At 33.1% G+C, this 21,682-nt stretch overlaps 3 protein-coding genes across 27 annotated transcripts; 1 reads left to right on the top strand and 2 right to left on the bottom strand.

Annotated features, from left to right (window-relative positions):
- Nucleotides 1–251: 251 nt before the first annotated feature.
- LOC130712392 (uncharacterized) lies at nt 252–761 on the bottom strand. The gene has a single exon (XM_057562228.1). The coding sequence runs from the start codon at nt 759–761 to the stop codon at nt 252–254; it is 510 nt and encodes a 169-aa protein (XP_057418211.1).
- A 3,585-nt stretch (nt 762–4,346) lies between these two features.
- LOC130715411 (uncharacterized) lies at nt 4,347–10,872 on the bottom strand. The gene is made up of 4 exons (XM_057565509.1): nt 9,508–10,872; nt 8,670–9,246; nt 7,530–8,572; nt 4,347–5,672 (listed from the first exon to the last, which is right to left on the bottom strand). The coding sequence occupies exons 1-4, from the start codon at nt 10,862–10,864 to the stop codon at nt 4,366–4,368; spliced, it is 4,284 nt and encodes a 1,427-aa protein (XP_057421492.1). The 5' UTR covers nt 10,865–10,872; the 3' UTR covers nt 4,347–4,365.
- On the top strand, nt 5,436–17,772 carry LOC130715414 (uncharacterized). Of its 25 annotated transcripts, none has more exons than XR_009011658.1 (9): nt 5,436–5,565; nt 6,899–6,959; nt 7,232–7,287; nt 10,309–10,512; nt 14,245–14,319; nt 14,777–14,827; nt 15,057–15,114; nt 15,479–15,595; nt 17,206–17,772. XR_009011658.1 is itself a non-coding variant. In XM_057565511.1 (5 exons), the coding sequence occupies exons 1-5, from the start codon at nt 6,627–6,629 to the stop codon at nt 14,795–14,797; spliced, it is 360 nt and encodes a 119-aa protein (XP_057421494.1). In that variant the 5' UTR covers nt 6,507–6,626; the 3' UTR covers nt 14,798–15,013. The 25 variants fall into 25 exon arrangements, 2 of the variants coding, with proteins under 2 accessions (XP_057421494.1, XP_057421493.1); XR_009011660.1 differs by having other exon boundaries at nt 7,216–7,287; XR_009011654.1 differs by having other exon boundaries at nt 7,058–7,287.
- The last annotated feature ends 3,910 nt before the right edge of the window (nt 17,773–21,682 follow it).

Below are 21,682 nucleotides of genomic sequence, written 5' to 3'. Positions count from 1 at the left end.
CAACACAAATACAAAAATGTATGAGTGATTCGAGTGTGATCTTACATCAATTATTTTTTAGCTTAGCACCAAGTGGGTATTTTGTATCTAATAATATTGTAACTAGTTGTTAGGTAAGCCCTTCATCAATAAGGAGCTTCTTGCCAATCTTGTAAGAAGCATATGCATCAATGCAAGCATATTCAACTTGATCTAGGGTTAACTCCATTGTTTCCCACTTGCTCATGCGCACATCATGTGGCTTCTTCATGTCAAGACTCAAACTCCTTGGCTAAAATTTTTAGCCCTGGTGTAGGACCAAACCTATCGGGCCATTGTATCCTTGCTAGGGTGTCTACATTTATGCCCTTGTTGCACTCTAGCCGATAATCGCGCTCGAGCATTTTAATGTCTTGCTTCACCCCGACCCCGACAAACTTGATCTCCGGGTGTGTCATGAAACTCTTAAGGGCTTCGGGGATCACATCCATGTGATGTAGCTGGAAGATTAGGCACTTGTCCTCAACGCTGAGTTGAAGGATCGCAATTTTCATCTTCTTCTTTTCGTCGAGAAACATCCATTCCGTGTCCAACCCAACAACCATTTGGCTTCCGGCAACATGTGTTGATGAAACTTGCTGAACCCATTGGTCTACAACCCTAGCCTTGTTTGTCACCGTTGTTTCAATAGTTAATCCGTCATATAGCACCAAGTACTTGGAAGTTGATGAGTCGAACATCACACTGGCGTTGGTATCGTCACTTGAAGGAGTCATAGCCATCTTCTTCTTATTGCCTAAGCCGAGATTATGATACAAACAATGGAAAATGTATCAAAGTAGAATAATCACTTTTTCAATGTAAGTATGTATCACACAGAGAAGAGAGGGTGAATATTTAAACTAGGGATGGCAGAGAAGCCCGAACCCATGGGCACCCGACCCGACCCGATTTCTTGGGTGAAAACCCGAGTTAAATGGGTTCGGGTTCGGGTTCGGGTTTTACCCGATCACTTTCGGGTTCGGGTTTGGGTTTGGCCAAACCCGCACCCGAACCCTACCCGAACCCGGATCTGTATAAGTGAAACCTAAGTATTCTGCTTGTGCAGTACAATATATGCAGCATCTTGCATATTAATTTAACAGTAACATGGCAATTACAATGTTACATTACATAATATAGCTCTCTTCACAGTCTTTTTCAGGTCGGGTTTCCGAGTTCAACTGTTTGTTTGAGGTTGTGTGCGGGTGTGGGTACGGGTCGGGTGAACCCGAAACCCAATGGGTTCGGGTGTGGGTTTAAGTTCACCACCCATTTCGGGTTCGGGTGCGGGTGCGGGTGTGGGTTTTTGATTTCGGGTTTGGGTTTGGGTTTGGGTTTGGCAAAACCCGCACCCTACCCGACCCATTGCCATCCCTAATTTAAACCAAGCCAAGCTTAGCAAGAGTGAGGAGCTACATCTGTTAACATTCATTTGCTTAAAACTGTTAACATTTTTTAGCATTTTATTTGGTACAGTTATTACATTCTTAATTTTTAAACTGAAAACTTTAGATTCTTTAACATATGGGTTTTTGTAACTTTATTCTTAACTTTATTTTCTTTTCTTTTTTTATACATCGGAAAGCTTAATGTTATTTTCTTAACGTACATGTATTACATTTTCTCTACCTATGTAACATCTTTTTTTTTTATGTAACCAAATGACATAGAACCATAATAAAACATGTCACATATAAATTAGTTTTTTTTAACGTTATTTCAACTAAATTAAACGCGCTAACCATGTCCTAAGTAAAATTCGAGATTCTCTTTCCTCAAAACTTGAAGAACCAAAATCATTCTTTTCTTCAAGATCAAAACTTTATTTCATAAAATTTGGTTACAAATTTATGAAGAACTGAACAAAAACAGATTTTTCAACAGATTTTTTTTACTATAAAGATCTAAACCCAAAATACCCAAGATATTAAAATGAAAATGAAATAGAGAGGGAAGTAGGAGTGTAGGACTCACCTGAACAGCTTGAGAGCAAGGGGGTGATGTGTGTGATTTTTCAAGTGAAGATGGTGCTATTTATAGGAAAAGATTTACCTTATTGTATCTGAAAATTAAATGAATATCTTCCTTACTCTCATAGGCCAACCGGCCACTCCTTCAACCCATGTGTTAAATACTTTTTTTTTCTTAATTATCACAATTCAGAACAAAAACACATCATGAAAACATTATTTTTAGGAAATATTTCATTTTGACGAAAAGAAGAAATATAAAATGGACGACTCAAAATAAAAAAGATTTTACCATTTGAAAGTTGAGGTTCATAAATTGAATCCAACCAGACTAAATGACATTGAAAAAAACGAAATATCATTCTTGTAATATTTGCAAAAAAAAGTTTTTAACCTCCACAAACGGGCCTTAGTTTTTGAAAAAAAAGTTTATATATTTGCAAACTGGTCCTTGGCATGGTAAATGAAATTTTTAACCTCCCTCTTTTTCTTTTTCTTTTTTTTTGAGTAAAAACCTCCCTCTTTTTCAATTCAATTGGATTTCAAAAAAAAAAATCAATTGATATGACCCTCTCTTCTCTTCTCAAGAACAAGAACGTTTGGTGCTTTTTTCTTAGGAGGATATTTGTTGCAGAGGTCAAAGACGAATTGAGGAAATTCTTTCCCCTTAGTGTTAACTAAATCAGTCCCGGTATTTTTAATACCCAGGACATGTGCCACCTCTTCGGCACAAAAGCGGAAGGTTACCCCCCTGTTGTTCAAGACAAACTTTTTATTTTCTGGATGATAAAGTCGACAGAAAAGTCCAATGAGAGTGCCAGAACTCTCTCTCACATTTCGAACTTGTACTAAATTGGAAAAGATTGATTTTTCCATTAGCCTTTTTTTCTCCTCTATCAATCCAAGAGCCATAAGTTTTTTTATGCCTTCAACCTTAATAGGTTGCCTCTGTTTTTTATCCTAGAAAAGAAAGATAAAAAGGTAGCAAAATTAAACAAATGCACAACACAAACAACAAAATTTTCTTGAAGAGAGAGACTTGCCTGTTGTGATTGAAGAGCGTTACTTGCATTTATTGGAATTAAAGAGGAGGAGGAGTGTTCTGACGCCATCTAGTTGCAGAGAATCAGAATTTCAAATACACAGAGCAACAACGGTTAATTGTTATGAATTTTACAGAAACAATCAAAATGGACAAACTTGCATACACTGAATCAAATGAATTTCCATCAAGTTAAATGTAAATAAACAGTATAAACCCTAAATGTTATAGACACCAAATCAAGCATTGGCAGTGTTGAAAACGAAAACCTAAAATACATATCATGAAAGTGATAAACACCGAATCAAACAAACACAGGATTAAAAGCAAATTTCAGACATAAACAAATAGTTAATAAACTGTGTTATTTTTCTCAGAGTAACACAATGGAAGCGTGGTGATTAAGTAAATTAGTACAAGTTCAATTGATAAAAGTAGGCTTTCGTTTTATGTTTAACTAGAATTCTGTAAAATATGTTAGATTATATTTTTTGGCACTCATGGTTAGTAAAATATGTAGAACAAATATTGAGAAATATGTGGTTCTATGTTTAACTAGAATTCTGTGTGATCCACCTTGTTTTATGGTTAGCTAGAATTCTGCGTGATCCACCTGGTTCTACCATAAACTAATTTGTCAGATCAAAGTAGGCTTAATTCTCGTTCAAGTTCAATTGTACAAGAAATTCTCGAGATGCACAAGGAGATGTGCATGTAACTCAAGGTTCTGGAACTTATGAATGGTCTAATGGTCTAATGGTTCAACAGCTATCTTGAAACTTAAGTTTTATGTATACAACAAAATAGAATATAAAATTGGTGAAACCTCATATGACAACTCCTATGGTTGTGTACTTAAAGTAAAACCAACAAAACAAGCCATGTATATTCAATCATCTACTTCTAATTCAAGCTCTGTTTGTACGTAATTTTATACAATATATGACAACTATACTTATAACCCCTTCTAGTATCATAACCCCTACTAGCAGTATAACACCGGAGGGCCTGATAAATTTGTAATACTATACAACATTTGGTCAAACACGTATCTGTATTTAACTTGAAGATCTTGAAAAACGATATGACCAAACTCCTACATGAAGAACAGTTTGCATGAAAATACTTTCAAGTTGAAACTAACAGAATATGTTTTAATATAATTTTAGTAATCTTTCCATACTTTTAAAATAATTTAAGGGTAGATATACATAAGCACTAGAAATTAAACCCGTGCGTTGCACGGGTATGTTTTTAAGTTTTGTTGTTCATTATTTTTTTAAAAGGTTAAAAAGCTGTTAAATTGATGAAAATGTAGAATATATAGATATATCAACTGTAATTACATTGAGGAAGTTCATTAAAAACTTCATTGTACACAACATTTTTTGTATATTGTGCATATGTGTCGTCTTGCTCAACAATAAGTATCTTCAATCCCTTTGGTGATGTTACTCTTGACACCGCAACGTATAGTTGACTGTGACTAAATACAGGTCTTGGCAAATATAATCCCACATAGTTCAATGACTGGCCTTGACTTTTGTTGATTGTCATTGCGTAACAAACTTTTATTGGAAATTGTTTTCTTCTCAAGATAAAAGGCCACTTGGAATCATTTTTCGTCAGAACTATCCGTGGTATAAGCACTTTTGCACCAATGTTGCTTCCCGTTAGTATTTTTGCCTCTATTACCCGGTCTCCTAGGCGTAAAATAATTAGTCTTGTTCCATTGCACAATCCTAGGGCTGGATTGATGTTCCTGAGTAGCATAATTGGCATTCCTTTTTTGAGGTCCAAACAATGGTTTGGATATCCGTTGAAACTTAAAGTATTCAAGAACTCCACCGGGTACATGATCTCTTGTTCAACTATGTTATCAGTTGCTTTGTCTATCTGATCTGAGCTCCTGTATTGTTTTGTTGTCCCTTCAATCATGTGAATGATATAATTATTGATGTCATCAACTGTATCATTCAAAGGAGTGAGGATTGCTCTTTCTCTGAGATAGTCTTCATTTTTTAACTGTTTCTGCAAATTTGGATATGTGCTGTCAACAATTTGTTTAATTGAATCACCTGTTGGCTTTAGTAGATACTGGCTTGGTATTTTTGTCCATGTTGGAATATCTTCACCTTCTCTACAAATTGTTGTTAATTTTCCATCACCAATCTGCAATATCCATTTGTTGAATTCATATGCCAATGAACTAAGTCGGGAAGATGATGAACTATCACTAACTCTCATACTTTTGGACAGCATAAAGATCTTGCAGTGGTCCCATAAGTAAGACCTGTTAATACATGATTGGACTATGTCTTGTCTTTGGCCTTTTGGTATTACAGGTAGTATTTGTCTGAAATCTCCCCCAAGAAGGGTTGTCTTTCCTCCAAATGGCTTGAGTGCTTTGTCAGGGTTCTTGTAACCAACAATGTCTTTCAATGTTCTATCAAGGGCTTCAAATGCCAATCTCTTAGTCATTGGTGCTTCATCCCAAATAATCAGATCTGTCTGATTTATTAATTGAGCAAGGTGAGTATTTTGCTTTATTGAGCATGTACTCTCTTCAAAAAGATCCAATGGTATTTGAAATCTACTATGAGCTGTTCTACCTCCTGGTAGTAATGGTGATGCAATCCCTGAAATTAAGATAAAGAGGGGTGAGGGAGTTATATTTTTATAAGAATTAAATTTATTTTTTGCATAATAGTTTTTTATGTGTGTTCATTTTTTTCAATGTTTATAAGAATTAACATAAATTAATAGTGCAATAGTTCATTATGCGAAAACAATTTATAGATAATAAATTTAATTTTTGGTTCAACCACTGATTCTCTCTTTGAAGTATCATGTTTGAAACAGGTGTGTTAAAGGTTAAAATTCTTTTGAAGAATACGTCTTATAGCGAAGTAATTATTTTTTAATAATATTAATTTTAAATTGGTATAATTAACTATGATTTTTTTTTTAAATTTGGAATAGTTATGAAGTTTTATTTTTTAACAAATCATTAAAGAAAAGAAAGTATTTGTAAAATGCATAATAATCCTTTAAAAAATACATAATAGATTATATTCAAATATTTTAAATCATCTAATTTTAATTTTTTTTAAAATTTTCCCGTTTGTTCTTTTAATTTATCAAAAAAAACTGGATCATCTAGGTCAAAAAAGTAACAAATTGGATCATCAGATTCTTCCACTGAGTAATTATACTTGTAACTTTTGAACTATGTATTTAAAATATCAAGGGCTTTTATGTATGATTTAAATTCACTTTATATAAATTTCTATTTGTGAACTTTCCTGGTAATCAAGGTGGGGTCTTGTTAATAAAGTGAATTAAATATTTTTTAATGATATTAAGTTTAAATTGCCATAATTTTTTAAGATTTTTTTTTTGAAATTTGAAATAGTCATGATGTGTTAGTTTTTATCAAATCTTTTTTTACGGTTAGAAATCTTTAAAGAAAAGTATGTATTTAAAAAACATATAATTGATTATATTTTAATATTTTAAATAATCTAATTCATAATTTTGTTTATATTTAAAACACAAAAGTAAAAGATCAACAGAAGGGGAAAATCACGTGAATGGGGCTCAAAGTGAGAAACATGAAATTTATGGTCTATCAAATTTGTGGCTGTAAAAGGGGGAAATCAAGAAGAAAATTGAGCTCCTCTCTCCCAATTCGTGGTCGATCTCAACAGACATGGCGGCGTACTTTGATTTGTATTGTCTCTCCCTAACCCTAATCAATCCTTCGTCTAATCATGGCCACCGATACCCACCATGGCAGGAGTGTGAGGGAAGGTTTACAGTTAAGGGGAAGGAAACTGATGTCATTTTGTGGTCTCTTTCTCAGGTACCCGAGCGATGCAGATAAGCATCTGTTGGCAAGAAAGACCGGTCTATCCCGAAATCAGGTTTGTCCCTCTCCACTCTCAGCTTTCCACAATTCACCACACTTTTACATTGTATCTAAGAGGGAATCTTTACTCTGTTAATTTTAATGTAATTATAGTACATGATGAACGAACGGACCACATAAGAAAATGAAAGATAATCTGTTAAGGGAATGGAAGAAAAGGGGTCAGTTGTAGGTTCAGATAAAATTTGCATGGTTTTGGGTTTTTGTTGATTTCTCTGGTTTCATACTGACATTTGTGGTGGCGTGGTGAGAGATGCTGTGGGACAGTGTGTCTTGGCTTCAACAGTAACCTGGGCGAGTTCATGTTCGACGACACCGCCGAGGTAACTTATCTCACCAATATTGCTAAGTATTTTTTCCGGTCTATCTCTGCATTCTAAGGAGTAGTTTCTTACAGTCTATCTCTGCATATTATATCTTGTTTTGTATAAAGTATTTTTTGTGTTGGGTATTTTTTATGTTGCTGATTTGTCTTATATAGATTAAGAATTTATGATATATTTGAATGATTCAATTGAATGAATATTATGTTTAGAAAAGAATAAGGTATTAAGTAGTTAATTACCTGATGAAGCAACAGCAAGCACAATTTTCTTTGCAGCCCTGAGCCTTGCAATGATTGTCCTATAGAGAAAGGTTTTTCCGGTACCTCCATGGCCGTAAACAAAGTAGAGTCCTCCTGTATTACTTGTCACAGCATCTATAACATGATTGTATATTTCTCTTTGCTGCTCATTTAGTAATGGGTGGCATCTTTCATGCTCCTCTTCTAATTCCTGAATATTGTAATTAAGCTCTTCTCGAATAAGTCTATTATCCAAGGCTTCTATTGCTGATTTTTCTGGTAATGGCATTCCATCATAATCAATTAGCTGCTTTCCATTCTTGATCAAAAGTTTCTCAATTTCAATCAAGCAGTATGTCTGAATTTGTTGTTCGGTTAGCTGCAAACCGAAGTGATGAAATAATCGCCTTTTGTTGTAGAGTATGTCCTCAGACAACAATTGCCAATTCTTCTCCCAGAATTCTTTGACATTTGTCACTTCTGCAAAAAGGAGCAGAGTGACAAATAAGTCCCGCAGTTGGAAACCTGTTGCCCAATGCCCTGATTCAGCCAATGCTTCATTCAATTCCTTATCATCATCCAAGAGACCTAGAGCATTACATGCTTGTTTGAAAGATGCATGCGTCACGCCACCTACCGTCTTGATTTCTTCGTAGTTTTGTGGCCCCCGAACTATATTTAATAGAATTCTCAAGTAATATCTTTCACCTGATGTTGGGTGTGCATAATAAATTCTGCCAATTGTTGTTCCGACCTTCCTTATTTTCCATATTTTGTTTTGTTTATCCCAAACAAATTTGGTGGGGAATTCCAAATATGTTAACTTTCTTGCATCGGGGTGGATTGAATTCATTCTCATCCATTCCGTGAACATGGTGTCTTCAATTCCTTCTCTTGTAATGACATTTGACAATCGGTCTGAATCTCTTAAAGTGATCGAGTTCTCACCGGGCAAATGGAAGCTTAATCTGGTAACTCCCACAGTTCTGTAGTGTATATCAAAATCAAAAATTCTCCAGCATGCCTCACATGCGGAGACATACCTGCATATGATATTTTCAAGTGTTTTAAATATTTTTTTTAATCAAAATTGACATTGATAATTAGTATAAATTTAAAGACTTAAACAGATGAATATACCTGCAATCCAAGTATGTTTTGATCTCATTAACTTCTGTTATCTTGAGTGGTGTTTGTGTGTTTTGGGGAGACACATTATCTTCTATCAGCACAGTTGCTCTATCAGGGCCTTTGTGGATATATTTAAAAAGATACTTTATGGCTCTTGACTTGTTGCACCATTCCACATTTATGTGTGCTTGAAATCTGAGTAACAAATCTCGGTTATAAGGAACGACATAGCGGTTGTCTAACCTGATGTCTCCTTTTTGGACATGTCTTCCATCTTCCCTTCTTCTATAGGTAGGAAATCCATCCTTATCAATCATTGTTTCAGGGCTGTACCTTTTTGGATAATTTTTGCTGCAAAAACCATCAACCATGCAAGGTGAATTTTTGTTTGCTTCTCCACATGGTCCATGCACCATTAACTGTGTGACAGCATTAAAACCCTCTGGATCTTGTGTTTCAGATGGTAATTCTGCTGTTATTATCTTATCTATGTCTTGTGCTGTTGGGTACTTATTTTTCTGATGAAGCCATAGAAGAATATGAGCATGAGGAAGTCCTCTCTTTTGGAACTCTACGGTGTATAATGCTGAAAAAGAAAATATTAGATTAAAATAGAATGTCTATTTTTTGTGTTATACACACACATATATGTATATATATTTACAAAGAAGTGTAATTTTTTTTAAACATGTATATTTAATGACAATGATATTCATATATATATATTATATATATATTATTTAAATTACAAAATATTGTTTTAACTAAGAATTTTAAATACTTAATAGGGATAAAAGGTATATGTAGTGTAGTTGATGAAGTTAAGTTTTAAAGTAAGGATCTTTACCTGATATTATTTTGCCAAAATGTTGTCCTTGCACTACGTGTTTCATGAGTTGATCAAGTTTGAGCTTGAAAACTCTAGTGATGATGTCTGGTCTGGATTCAGGAAGTTGTCCCGGAATTTTATCAAGCATATATTGTATCTCAGGCCATTTTGGATTAGCAGTAAATGTCATAAAAATATCTGGAATCCCAAAATGTCTGCATATGGCCATAGCATCTTGATAGTTTTGGACCATATATCGTGGCCCGCCTGTAAAAGATGAGGGCAATACCATTCTTTTACCAGTAGCAGCCGCTATGGTATCTCCACGAACAACTGCATCACATACATTCTTGTACAATTCAGTGCGTAGCTTTGTTTGATTTTTTCTTACCCATCGCAACCGATCTTCTTCTATAGCTGTGAAAGCATCAACAATATATTGTTGAAATAATCTTCCTGCAGAGATGAGGGTCTTTCCTTCCAAGCTTCTTTGTTGTATTCGATATGCATAATATTCTCTTATTGTCACATTCTCTCGCTTTCTTCCATTCGTTTGAGAATATGGAATTTCCAAGTGAAATCCATCCTCACCATAGGGAAATAACAATGGGTATTGCATGGCCATGAAAGAAGGATGTAATTCAGTTATCCTTTGGAACCCCATAGTTTTGTGTTCTATTATTACATCTCTTTTTCCATTAGAATTTCCAAAATCTCCAACTATAAGAGCAGCAATTTCTGATGAAGTTGGTTTGCTATATTGTCTTGATTCTGTTGATCTAGTACCAAGTAACTTGATACGGACATTTGCTGTTCCAGGTGCAGATAATCGATCTCTTGCCATCCTGAAAAGTTGGGCAATGGGATTTTCTCTGTCAAGCATTTCCTTTAGATCTTCAACTATGGTTGCATCAAGTTCTTCTGCCTTTGCTCCCTTTTTGAAGGAGCACATTCTATTTTGGATTTCATTTTCTGTATCATGGATATAAAGCTGGCAGAATTTTGGGGTTTCTCCTTCTTCAGGTATGAGCCCTCCAATTTTATGATAATTTTGCCCACTAATTTTGTATACATATGGACCTGGTCGTATATTGACCGTATGATCTATTTTAGCACCCATGGATGTGAATGCAAACATAGAATTAAATGCTCGAATTTTTTCCCTGAATTTCGCTGAGCGGCGACCACCTTCATAGCTTAGAAGTGTTTGCAAAATCTCTGGTGGTTCTAAAAGTAGTGGTAGTTGAACTTTTCCTCGTTGGCAACAAATAGAGAATTTTGGCTTTTTTGGTCGATGTGGTTTATCCACTCTTTCCTCATACCACATAAAGCTTCCACAATCTTCGCATGTGATATTTGGACATCCTATATCCATATAAACTGATCCGTAACCTGCAAATTTCAAGTATATTAGTAATAGTGGTTTCAAATGTGTTGCTTTCATTAGTATTGAAATAAGGTATTGTACTAACCATTTTGGTTTGGGACTAAATTTGAGGTTTGGGCCTTTTTCTTATTTGTCCTTTTATTTTGAGCTTTTTTTGATCTAGGTCGTGCATTGGATGTGCTTGCTTCTGCAAAGATTAAAGTAATTAGTGGGAAAGATGTTATGTTAGGTTTCTTTGCCACATTTGTATGCACTTAGGAAGGGGCAAGCAGCAGAACCTGGAAAACAATTCACTTTACATTATATTTAAATTTTTTTGAGGAAAGGAAACAGAAGGCATCAATTTATATACAGGGATGAGAAAAATTATTTTTCTGAAAGGAACTAAAAGCCTTTAAGGTCAAGTAATGCATCACCTTACAATAGTGGCATAGAATTGCACTCCTAAAGTGAGCATTTTCAAGTCTAAGAAAGATTACAGTTAGATCTAGAGTAGTCAACTGGGGCAGAAATACTTAAAAATGGGAATGTGGAATAACCAAAATTTTATAACATTGGTAAATATATCTAAGATAAGAGTCGTTCAAGAGTTATATCAACAACTATTGATGAAGAATACATTTAGTAAAAGAAAGAAAAATACCACGTATTCATTCAAAGACAGAAGCAGGTGATCAGAAAGAAGCAACAAAATTACCCCACTAAACATCCCCAACAGCTACATAAACATTAGTGCTTGTCATCCGTAGGAATGTCTTTAGGAGGAACGTTTGTCTCCTTTATTTTCATTTTTTTTTATAATTACATTTAGGATGTGGAACTGTTGACATGTTATTTTTAAACATATATTTAACATTGAAAACAATTTTTTTTGGACTAACCGTTTTGTTGTATCTGTGTTGACGTGCTCGATCTATGGTGCTTTCTTTTCCTTTCGAATGTATTTTGGTAAATTCCTCTTTGCATTGATGTTGTTGATAGATTGATTGTATCTGTTTAAAAATTCAGCAAAATAATTAGTAATTCTTATCTCAAATGATAATATTTATATTTAAATAATTTTGTTTTCAGAGCATGATAATAAAAATAATACCTAAGTTTGCAGTTGTCTTTTCACAATTAAGAGTGAGGCCGAAAAAGTTTTGCACTCTCCCATTAGGTAAAGATATTCTTTGTGATCGCATTTCAATGTTGGCTGGAAAATCATGGAGTATGCTCTTGCCCCTTTCTGCAACTTTGTTGGTGAAATGTTTAAATTTGTATTGGAGTTAGTATCATGATATTTTTTCGTTTTTTTATAATTTGGTATGAATAAGACTGTGTTTTTTTGTCAATTGACATGTAAATAGTTGGAAAGAAAGACATAATTTACAGAAACTTAAACAAACTTGAAACAACAAAATAAATAGATATTTTTTTTCACCATTGTACAATAGAGCTGACCTGTACTCTTACTTGGTTGCTGAGCTTTGAACTTCATGTGGGATCAAGATTTTGAGTAGTGTATGAAACTAATAATGATTTAAAAGACACCAATAAACAAATGAGTTGAAAGGTAGAATGGTCTTAATGATAATTTTTGACGAAAATAAATATTAATAATATGAAGAATTGACTTACCTGTAGCATATATGTTATAGCTGTGGAAGAAGATTTTGCCAAGAGTTTCATATGATTTCTAGAGGCTTTCTTGTCTTGTGTATACGTTGTGAGATCTTTATTTTATAGGGGCTCTATTCTGATAGGTTATGAATATGAATTTATATGAATTAATTTTGATAATAATTAGAAGAAACTGTTATGAATGTGAAAGAACATTAGAGGCTTTCTTGTCTTGACTATATGTTGTGAGATTTTTTTTATAGGGATCTATTCTGATAGGTTATGACTATGAATGAGTGAATTGATTTTGGTAATAATTAGAAGAAACCGTTATGAAAATGAAAGAACATTTTGTCATTATTTTTAATTCTCATTTTTTTTATTATGTTTAGGCTAAACAATAATTAGTAACAACTTTATTAGTAATGAGTATGTCAAAGTTTTTTTAACGTTTTAGTGTTATTAATTAATATATCATTGATTGAGTGCTTATTGTATTTGAATGCGTTTTAATGCTATATTTTTCTGGAGTAACTTTAGTTTAAAAACCTTTGGATATGAGAATTTTATTCAGAATTTAGTAGAAGGGAAAGTTTTTTTTTAATATTTATTACCCAACCACATTATTGGTGCATAACTATGTTGGTTTCCAATTTATAATTTTATTTTTTAATCTCTCATGTTGTTTTTTTACTCTAATCAACAACAGTATTATGTGATCTATTGTGAGATATACAAATGAACTTAATGTTGAATTGGGGGGATTTAAGTTAACTTAATATGTGTGTTTGGTGAATTTTTACAGCTGCTTTTGTTTCGAAGCTGAATATTTCATTTCTATTTCCTGATTTTCTGATAGATCATCTTTTATGTGAGCGGTTTTCTGGGAATTTGAGATTAATAATGGATCAAAGCAATCTGTAATATTAAGCTCAAGTGATTTTGATTGAATAATGTGGATTATTAAGTTTGATTCTTTGATTTTGTATTAAGTTTAAAACTGGACATTGTGTATTCTACATGTTGGATTTATAAGTTTGAGAGAGAATATATGTATAGTAATGAGTTCTGAAGGAGTAATAAGTAGCTTTGAGTGGGAAAAATATTGTAAGAGAGTGGCAATATTTAAAACTCACTTGAATATTTTATAAAATACATGAAACTTGATAATGAGAATTCCTTAGTGTGTTTGGTTTAAGAATTTGTTTTGTCTGAGTTTCATAAAATTTATTATGTAACAACATTGAGGTAGTTCACGTAGATGGACTCCTATGTCACACCTACATCTTAAAGGTGTGTGATCAACTTTAGGTAGTGCTTGATCCAGGAACCAAATGCTTTACATTGTATTATTTATGTATTGAGGATTTAATTTTGTAAGTAGGGTTTTCGATTCGGAGTCACTTAATTGTTATTTTGGTATTTAGGGAGTTCATTCAAACTTTAGTTTATTTCATTTCAGCTTAGAATTGGATTAGTTATTAGGTTTGGATTCACTTGGTCTATAAGTAGGCCTTTAGTGTATACGTTTATAGCCTGTTGATGATTCATAGATATACAGATTTGAGTTTTCCATTAAGAGATTTAGGTTTGTAATTTGGTTTTTCAATTTAAAATCATTTTATTGTTATTATCATATTTAGGATTCAATCTAATTTTAGAGCATCTCATTTCAGCCTAGATTGAGATTAGTTAGTTTTTTATTTATTAGGGGATTGAGATTAATTAGTTTTTTATTTGGACTTATTGGGTCTTTATTTGTGAAGTTGCAGAGATTCAATGCAGATCTTCTAAGCGATTGGGAATATGCTCCAAGTTGGACTTTGCAGCGTTCACTTCAGGTTGGACTTTGTTTTCTTATTTTCATTGCGCATGTGTGTCATTTATATTCTGATTTAAGTGTTATAAAAGAAGCATGAAAATTAGTAATAAGAGAAATCGTTTATTTCGTTAAACATAAACATAAAATTCTAGTACAATGATTTTATCGAAGAAATGCTTTAAAAGAAACACCTTAAAGTATTAGGTAAACTATTTTCTTCAAGAATCTAAATCTTCAAAATTCTCTTCTTCTTTTTCTGGATAACTTGGTTTTTTCTTCAAGAATCTAAATCTTCAAAACTCTCTTCTTCTTTTTCTGGATAACTTGGTTTTTTCCCTTCCCGCTGCAACCTGAATTAAATGTTGTTAAAGAAGTTAGTATTCAATATATATTTGTTAAAATTCATTAGGAAATTCTCTAATTTTACCTCAATTTTCTTCTCTTTTGTGGTGAATCTGACATGTTAATATCTGGAGATCCAATTGAGGAGTCGTTGATTTCCAATATGGTCTCTGTTACTTTGTCTGGTAAGTTAACTTCAGTTGCTTCCTTCTCAGCCTCTTTCTCAACTTCAGTTGCTTCCTTCTCAGCTTCCTTCTCAATCTGATAGAATTTTTTGGAATTATTTTACAATTTAATTGACATTGTTTAATTGTTAATTATTAGATTAAATACAAAGTAATTTTAATCACCTTCACCACTGCTTTCAAAAGTTTATTTGCTGTGAAACTTTGCCTTTCATGACTCTCAAAGTAGGTACTCATCTTTATTTGAAAAACATGTGAAGAGCCTATGGTTTTCAGGAGTTGTGGAGGTAGGTCCAAATCCCTCTTATCTCCCTATATTGTACAATCATAGATGGATAAAGATTAGAATCATAATTTTAACATAATAAGCTACGTGTCTTCATTATGATTGAAAAATGGGCAAAATTAGTTTGTTCCTGACCTGTTCAAAGGCTGATAAAAGATCATGTAATTTCACATGTGCTATTTGTTCAGCAATGTCATCAAATACAACAAATATAGTTGAATTGGTAGCATCTCTGACATCAAGCTCTAATCGAAACCTAATATAAATAATATAGAACATTAATAATTTAATTTTCATTTCATTGAATATATTATATTAGAAGTATTGGTTACCTTGTTGTTGGATAGTCAACATTCTTGTGGCAGGAATCACAACTGAACTTTGTTGATGTGTTAGAGACCTTTCTTTTGCAATGAGGGCAGGAAACATAAAACCACCCGTTTTTCAGCAAGATGTCATTTATAGTTGCAGCACAACAATAGGTATCATTCTACATTTTAAATAATTAAAAGTTTCAATGATACACTCATTTCCTTTAGGAATATATTAAAGAATAACAATACTTAAATAAACTTATCTACCATATCACTCTTTGAGGTTGCAATTTCCAGAATTTCAGATATAGTCTTCTTTTTATCCATATCAAGCATTGGAGACTTTGTAATACCAGAAGTTGCAACTTTTTGGAATTCATCTGAATCTCTGTATTTATTGTATAATATATAATTGAATATATGCCACTAAATATAAATTTTAGTGTTAAATGCATGTTAAATATCACAAATTTCTTACTTGAATGATTGTATGAGCTCATTTGCTTCTGGTATGTCTATATTGACATAAATTTTTGTAGACCTTGATGTAGAAATAGAAATTTCCCCTGTATGCAAATTCATAACTTTGTTTAAACTTAACATATCTTAAACTTGAATTCATTTACATATTTCCAAATATGGTAATATAATATACCTCGAAATTCCTTGACTCTTGTTGATGTCAAAATGACAACTTTGGGTTCAGAAGCATTAGATTCACTCTCTTTCATTTTTTGCTGAAATAGTGGAACATAGTCATCCCATATTGTGACTCTGACATTTTTTCCCCTGGAAAAAAGAAAAAGTAAAATAGGTTGGAAAATAATTTTCCCCTATTGAGTATATTTTTAAGTTCATAATAGTTGTAGTTGTGACACTCAAAAGAGATTTTTTAAAGAGGGGCTTTTTTGTACCTCATATCTTTTAAATGAAGAGTCACAGTATCAACTTGGCCTTGAGGAGTTGTTTTTTCTTCAATTGAACTTATATTGGTGATAACTCCAATAACATCTACCAATGAGGAGAATGATACAATTATTTTATTTGAATCAAATATGCTTACTTAATATTAAATAAAATAACTTGGTAAAAAAATTTCAAAAACTTACCTGTTAGAACATCTTTGTCATATTGATTTGGCAAATCTTCAAAGTTCACAAATTCAAAAATGTGGTGGGGAATTATGCTATCACCATTTTCAATTTCCTTCACTATAGTTGTATAATCAAATTGTAACATCAAAGGATTTTTCTCAACCACAGGAAATTTTTCTTTATTCTTTGTGACCATAAAATTTGTGATTGTGTATATTTTCCCTTCTTTTAAAATATTCTTGAATCTGGGTGCAAAATTTCTCCCTATAGTAGCATGTATGTAGTTACTCTGGAAAAAGTGTAACAATAAGAAATCAAGAGTAAGAATTAGAAATCAAGAGAAGTTTGTTTAATGATTATAAAAAGCTATTAGACAATATAAGTATCAAACCTTTTCATCAATTAGAACCATATCAGTGCTAATTAAGTCCTTGTTTCTGTATATATTGAGAGTGTCCCATATTTGTGAAACTCTCACTTTAATTTTCCAATCACTTGCAGTGGAGGATAGATCACTAAGGAATGTATGTTCTTTGTTGTTGTTGATGATCTTTCTCCTGAAACAAAGAAATAATAAGAAATGAGTAATATATAATAAGGACAATTTTTTTTTGTTGCTAATGTGATGAAAAAATGACATACTTGTTGAAATAGCTTGTGACAGTTGCCATTCTTTTCTTGTAGGATGTTGAAGTCTAAGGTATGTATGATTTGAGTGTGTTTGAGTTGTTTATATAGAGATATGCAATAGTGCATGATTTAGTGTAATTCAATTATTTCAAATTAATGTAGGTAGATGAATAGGCTCTTTGTATTGCCAAGTTTTATCAGTTTTATCAGTTTTTGCAGGGTGGTTCACTGCTTTGAAATGGGAGGTTATGGATTTGTGCAGAATTTATGAAATTGAGAGACAGTATTAATTTCAATTAACATTGTTATTGAAAAAGTGTGCTCAAAAACATTGTACACGTGATGTATATAGTATATAGAAGATTTCTTTGAGCAGCTGAAGGAAATTCCGTTGGAATAATTTCTTTAATGTCACTATGTAGTATTGTTGTCAGTTTCACATTTGTCATTTTCATTAAGTGTTGTGTAGTCAGTTTTATATTTGTCAGTTTCAGGTTGTTGTGTAACTTTCCTTGGTTACTTGTCAGCCTCATTGAGAAGCATCTGTCATCTTTGTAATTGAAGTTGGATTTGATGAAACACATACGTGTGCAAAGTGTATTGAAATCTCTATTGACCACATTGGAAACTTAAATTCTGCAGTACAGTGAATACTGACTAAAAAATGATTTCATTTAACATAAGTAACTGAAAATGGAAATTAAAATAGATTGTTAATGTGTTTAATGCAGTTTTTCAAGTGTTTAATACCTATAGCTCAAGTGAGCTTTACATATATATATAGATTATAATTTGATTGTGAATATAGGGCTCGCACTGGAATTAGAGAAAAATAAACATATTTAGTCTATACTAATTAATTATATAATAAAAAGCGCATACGTGAGGAAAGAGTGTTCCCCTTCTCAAAACGGAGCTGCTGCATCATTTTTTTCATTTCAAGCAAAAACATATAAACAACAACTAAAGAGAAGAACTTTAGACACCCAAGTAAAAAAGGAAATATTTAGCATGTGATTGAATATTCTTGACCAGATTTCCAATTCTCTATTTGTTACTAGTTAGATTGGGAGGCTTCCATTTTTTATTTATTTTCACATTACGAAATTAGGAGGCAGAGAGTGACAAAAGATAAAGAAATTCCATGAAAACTGAAAGGAATTAAAGAGGTTTTCAAATGGGAATTAAGGATGTTTAAATCTGATTGGACATGATTGAGGTGATTTTTATTATAGGTAAAATCATAGTTGAATTTGTTTTTCAAAAAAAAATAGGATTGGTAAATAAATTAGTAGTGGGACACAAATTTAAGTAGTCATTAAATAATCTGAATTAAAAAAGTCAAAATATAAACAAAATAGGTGGGTTATTACATGGCTACCCTCAACCTCTCACATTGGTCTTCCCATAAGTAGTATTGGCATATATGCAAATTTTCTTGCTAATAGGTATATTTCCTACCACCAATTCTCTCCCACCTCACCGCTAGTCTAGTCTGAATCCCTCCTAGTCTAAATATCTCCTAGGTCGAGTCTACATCGCACGATAATCCCTTGCTGTGCTAAATGCACCTCTTCGTGCCTGACCTCTAGTGCAGAGTCCCCTCCTAGGGACAGGTGGATCAGGTTCAGGATGGACAACATGGAGAACTGGAGGGGGGGGAGGTAGGTGGAGCTGGTGGGGGTGCCTCTGCAGCTAATGCAGCAACAATATCATTAGTTAATTCCGTGCCAGGATCAACATTCATATGTCGGTACCAACCAAAAATATTGGATAAAATATGTGCATAAACAACCATGGGACTAGTATTCCAATCCGAAGTTGGATTGGTATTCAAATCCGGAGCTACCCCAACTCCCTCAAGAATTACGTCTATGGGAGGAAGTGTCATGGCCTAAAAAGAGAAAATTCAAGGATAGGGTGAGATACAAAACAAAGAAAAAGATCAATGTCACAACAAATAAAATGTAACAACATAGTAAATGTATGCTTTAAAAAAACAACAAATGTATGAATACTTTCATTGAAAACCATAATCTGATACACATCATGTAAAATGACACTAATTTAGTAAATCAAAATTTGCAGAAGATTTGCAGAGCATGCACTAATTTAGTATTGTAAAAGGTAAAAACTACGTTATAAGCTACTTAGATCAGACAATTTCTTGCATCTCTATTATGTGAAAGTACTGTCAAAATTTAGAAATAGATAGAAACCAGTTATAATGTCATAGGATAAACATAGAATTGAGACCTTTAGCAACTTGAAATCCTAACACAAAAATTGGAGTCAAAGATAGAGTTAGCCCCGAAGTAGATAGAAATCGGTAAAAATATTACTACTTCCTAGTTCACTCATTTCTTGCAACAACAGAATTAACATTTAGCAAAAAGAAAAATTATCCCCCTATTTAAATGGGGAGCATAGCATATGAGACATCCACTATATCAGAATTACGGAGACCTAACTCAACCCAACATACAAACCAAGAATTTAGGGTTGCTCTACCATTTATAAGCACTTGATTGATCATATGTCTAGCAAATGTGAGACTTCTAACATACTCCCTCCAGTCATTTTTATAAGAAACACTCTTATTAAATTAAGTCAAATAATTCATTCAAATACATAAAGACATATTCTCCATGCAAAAAATTGGAGAGAAATTGCAAGCACCCAATGGCTATTGTCAAAATTTATGGTAATTAACATGATTATGATTGTTCTTGTTCTTGTCAAAAGAAAAGACATCGATGAAATTAAGTATTTTTTATAAAAAATATTAGTTTCCTTGATTTGTGTGATTTTTCCAAGGCATTTCTTATAAAAATGACCGGAGAGGGATTACTAGCTACCCCTATAATTCACCAATGTGTCACAAATTCAGTGGCAGGACTAGCGAAAAGAAAGAAAATTGAATCCATTCCTTATCCCATGTCAGGTAGGTTTCAATTAGTAATTATATAACAGCATTTGAATGCAATTGGATAAGAAGGAAGATTGAGAATCAATTATTTAGAAGCAGAATTTCGCATTGTGGAAACAAAATGGAACTGATGACAATCATGGCCAGAACACAAGGTCACAAAATTCAGACCCTAAAAAGAAATTAATCACAGTTACCAGAAAACAAATCTTAATTGGCCTTGAACACAGTTTAAGTAGTTCATTGACATAGCAAAGTGTTTTCAAATTGCAGTTCATGTTTAGATTCTGACCTGAGAGACAAGGGCTGAGGGGAAGGGTAAACCGTAAACCCAGGAGGAGAGTTCTGAGACCAAAGACGAGGTAGAGAAACACCGCGTCAGAGATGGCGAGTGGCACGAGAGGTCGGCGTGCAGCGAAGGTGAGTGACGTCGCGTCAGAGAGAGATTGAGGCATGAAGAAGATGGTTTGAGGGTGAGTTCTGGGTGTTTATGTTCACGATGTTTAATCATTTTGTTTGATGAGTGGTGATGATGGTTGGTGGTGATGGTTGGAATTCGTGAAGTGGGTGTGAGGTGAACTGGTGAAGAGACGTCGTGCTTATGATGGTTGGAATTCGTGAAGGGGTGAGTTATATGGGCACAGGGGCGGATCCAGACCTTAAATATCAGTGTGGCTAAATATAAAAGAAATTATAGACTAAAATATATTGAAAATATTTTTTTTTCGAAAAAGAGAAATATTATAGATAAAAAGCATGAGAGAAAGTTTCTCATGGAAATATAAGAGTTTACAGTCCAAGAAGAACTAGGCTTACAACGAAATATAACAAAAGAAACAAAGTAAAATCAATAGTGCAGTAAAGAAACAGGAACAATAAAACAGGGCAAATACAATAGGAAGACAACAATCTATACTACACTAATAGTGGAGGCTGAAAAATAGGAGGTGCATGAGAAATCCACAGCAGCACATAGCAAGTTACAGCAAAATTTCTTCTAATGAATTTTTTGAGTAGCTTGCGATGAAAGCATATAAATTCTTTTAAGAAAAAAAAAAAAAAAAAAGCTGGTGTGACTAAAACCAAGCCTAAACATGGATCCATCCATGTATGGGCATATCAGGTGAGAGGAGTGAGTTATTCTAAGATATGAGAGTAATAATTATAGATTGTTGGATTAAAATACACGGTCAGGATTTGTCTCATCTGTTAAAGCCATACGTGACCCCTTAAACCCCGAGTAATGATATATATACACACCTCATTTTTTAAACACTCCATTTTCACCTCTTTTTATTACTATCTCTCTCCTCTTATCATCTATCACATCTCATACTTTTTCTTTCTTACTTTTTCTTTTCTTCTTATCTCTCTCCTCATTCCACTTCTCCACCTCATTTTTGAGGTGTGAATTGAGCATTATTCACATCGAGAACTAGTTCCTCTTGCATTCTTATTGGTTTCGTTCCTTTGTAGAAAGAACAAAGTTTTAAGCAAAATTTATCACGATTGAATCAAAATATAGGTGTTGAAACATAGGATGAGGACAAACTGCCATGGTCATTATCTAACCCCAAAAATTCCTAAATTTTCAATTTAGTT

Source organism: Lotus japonicus, chromosome 4 (assembly GCF_012489685.1).
Source record: "Lotus japonicus ecotype B-129 chromosome 4, LjGifu_v1.2".
Classification (NCBI taxonomy): domain Eukaryota; kingdom Viridiplantae; phylum Streptophyta; class Magnoliopsida; order Fabales; family Fabaceae; genus Lotus; species Lotus japonicus.
The sequence above is the reverse complement of the archived record's forward strand: the minus strand, read 5'-3'. Positions and strand labels throughout refer to the sequence as shown.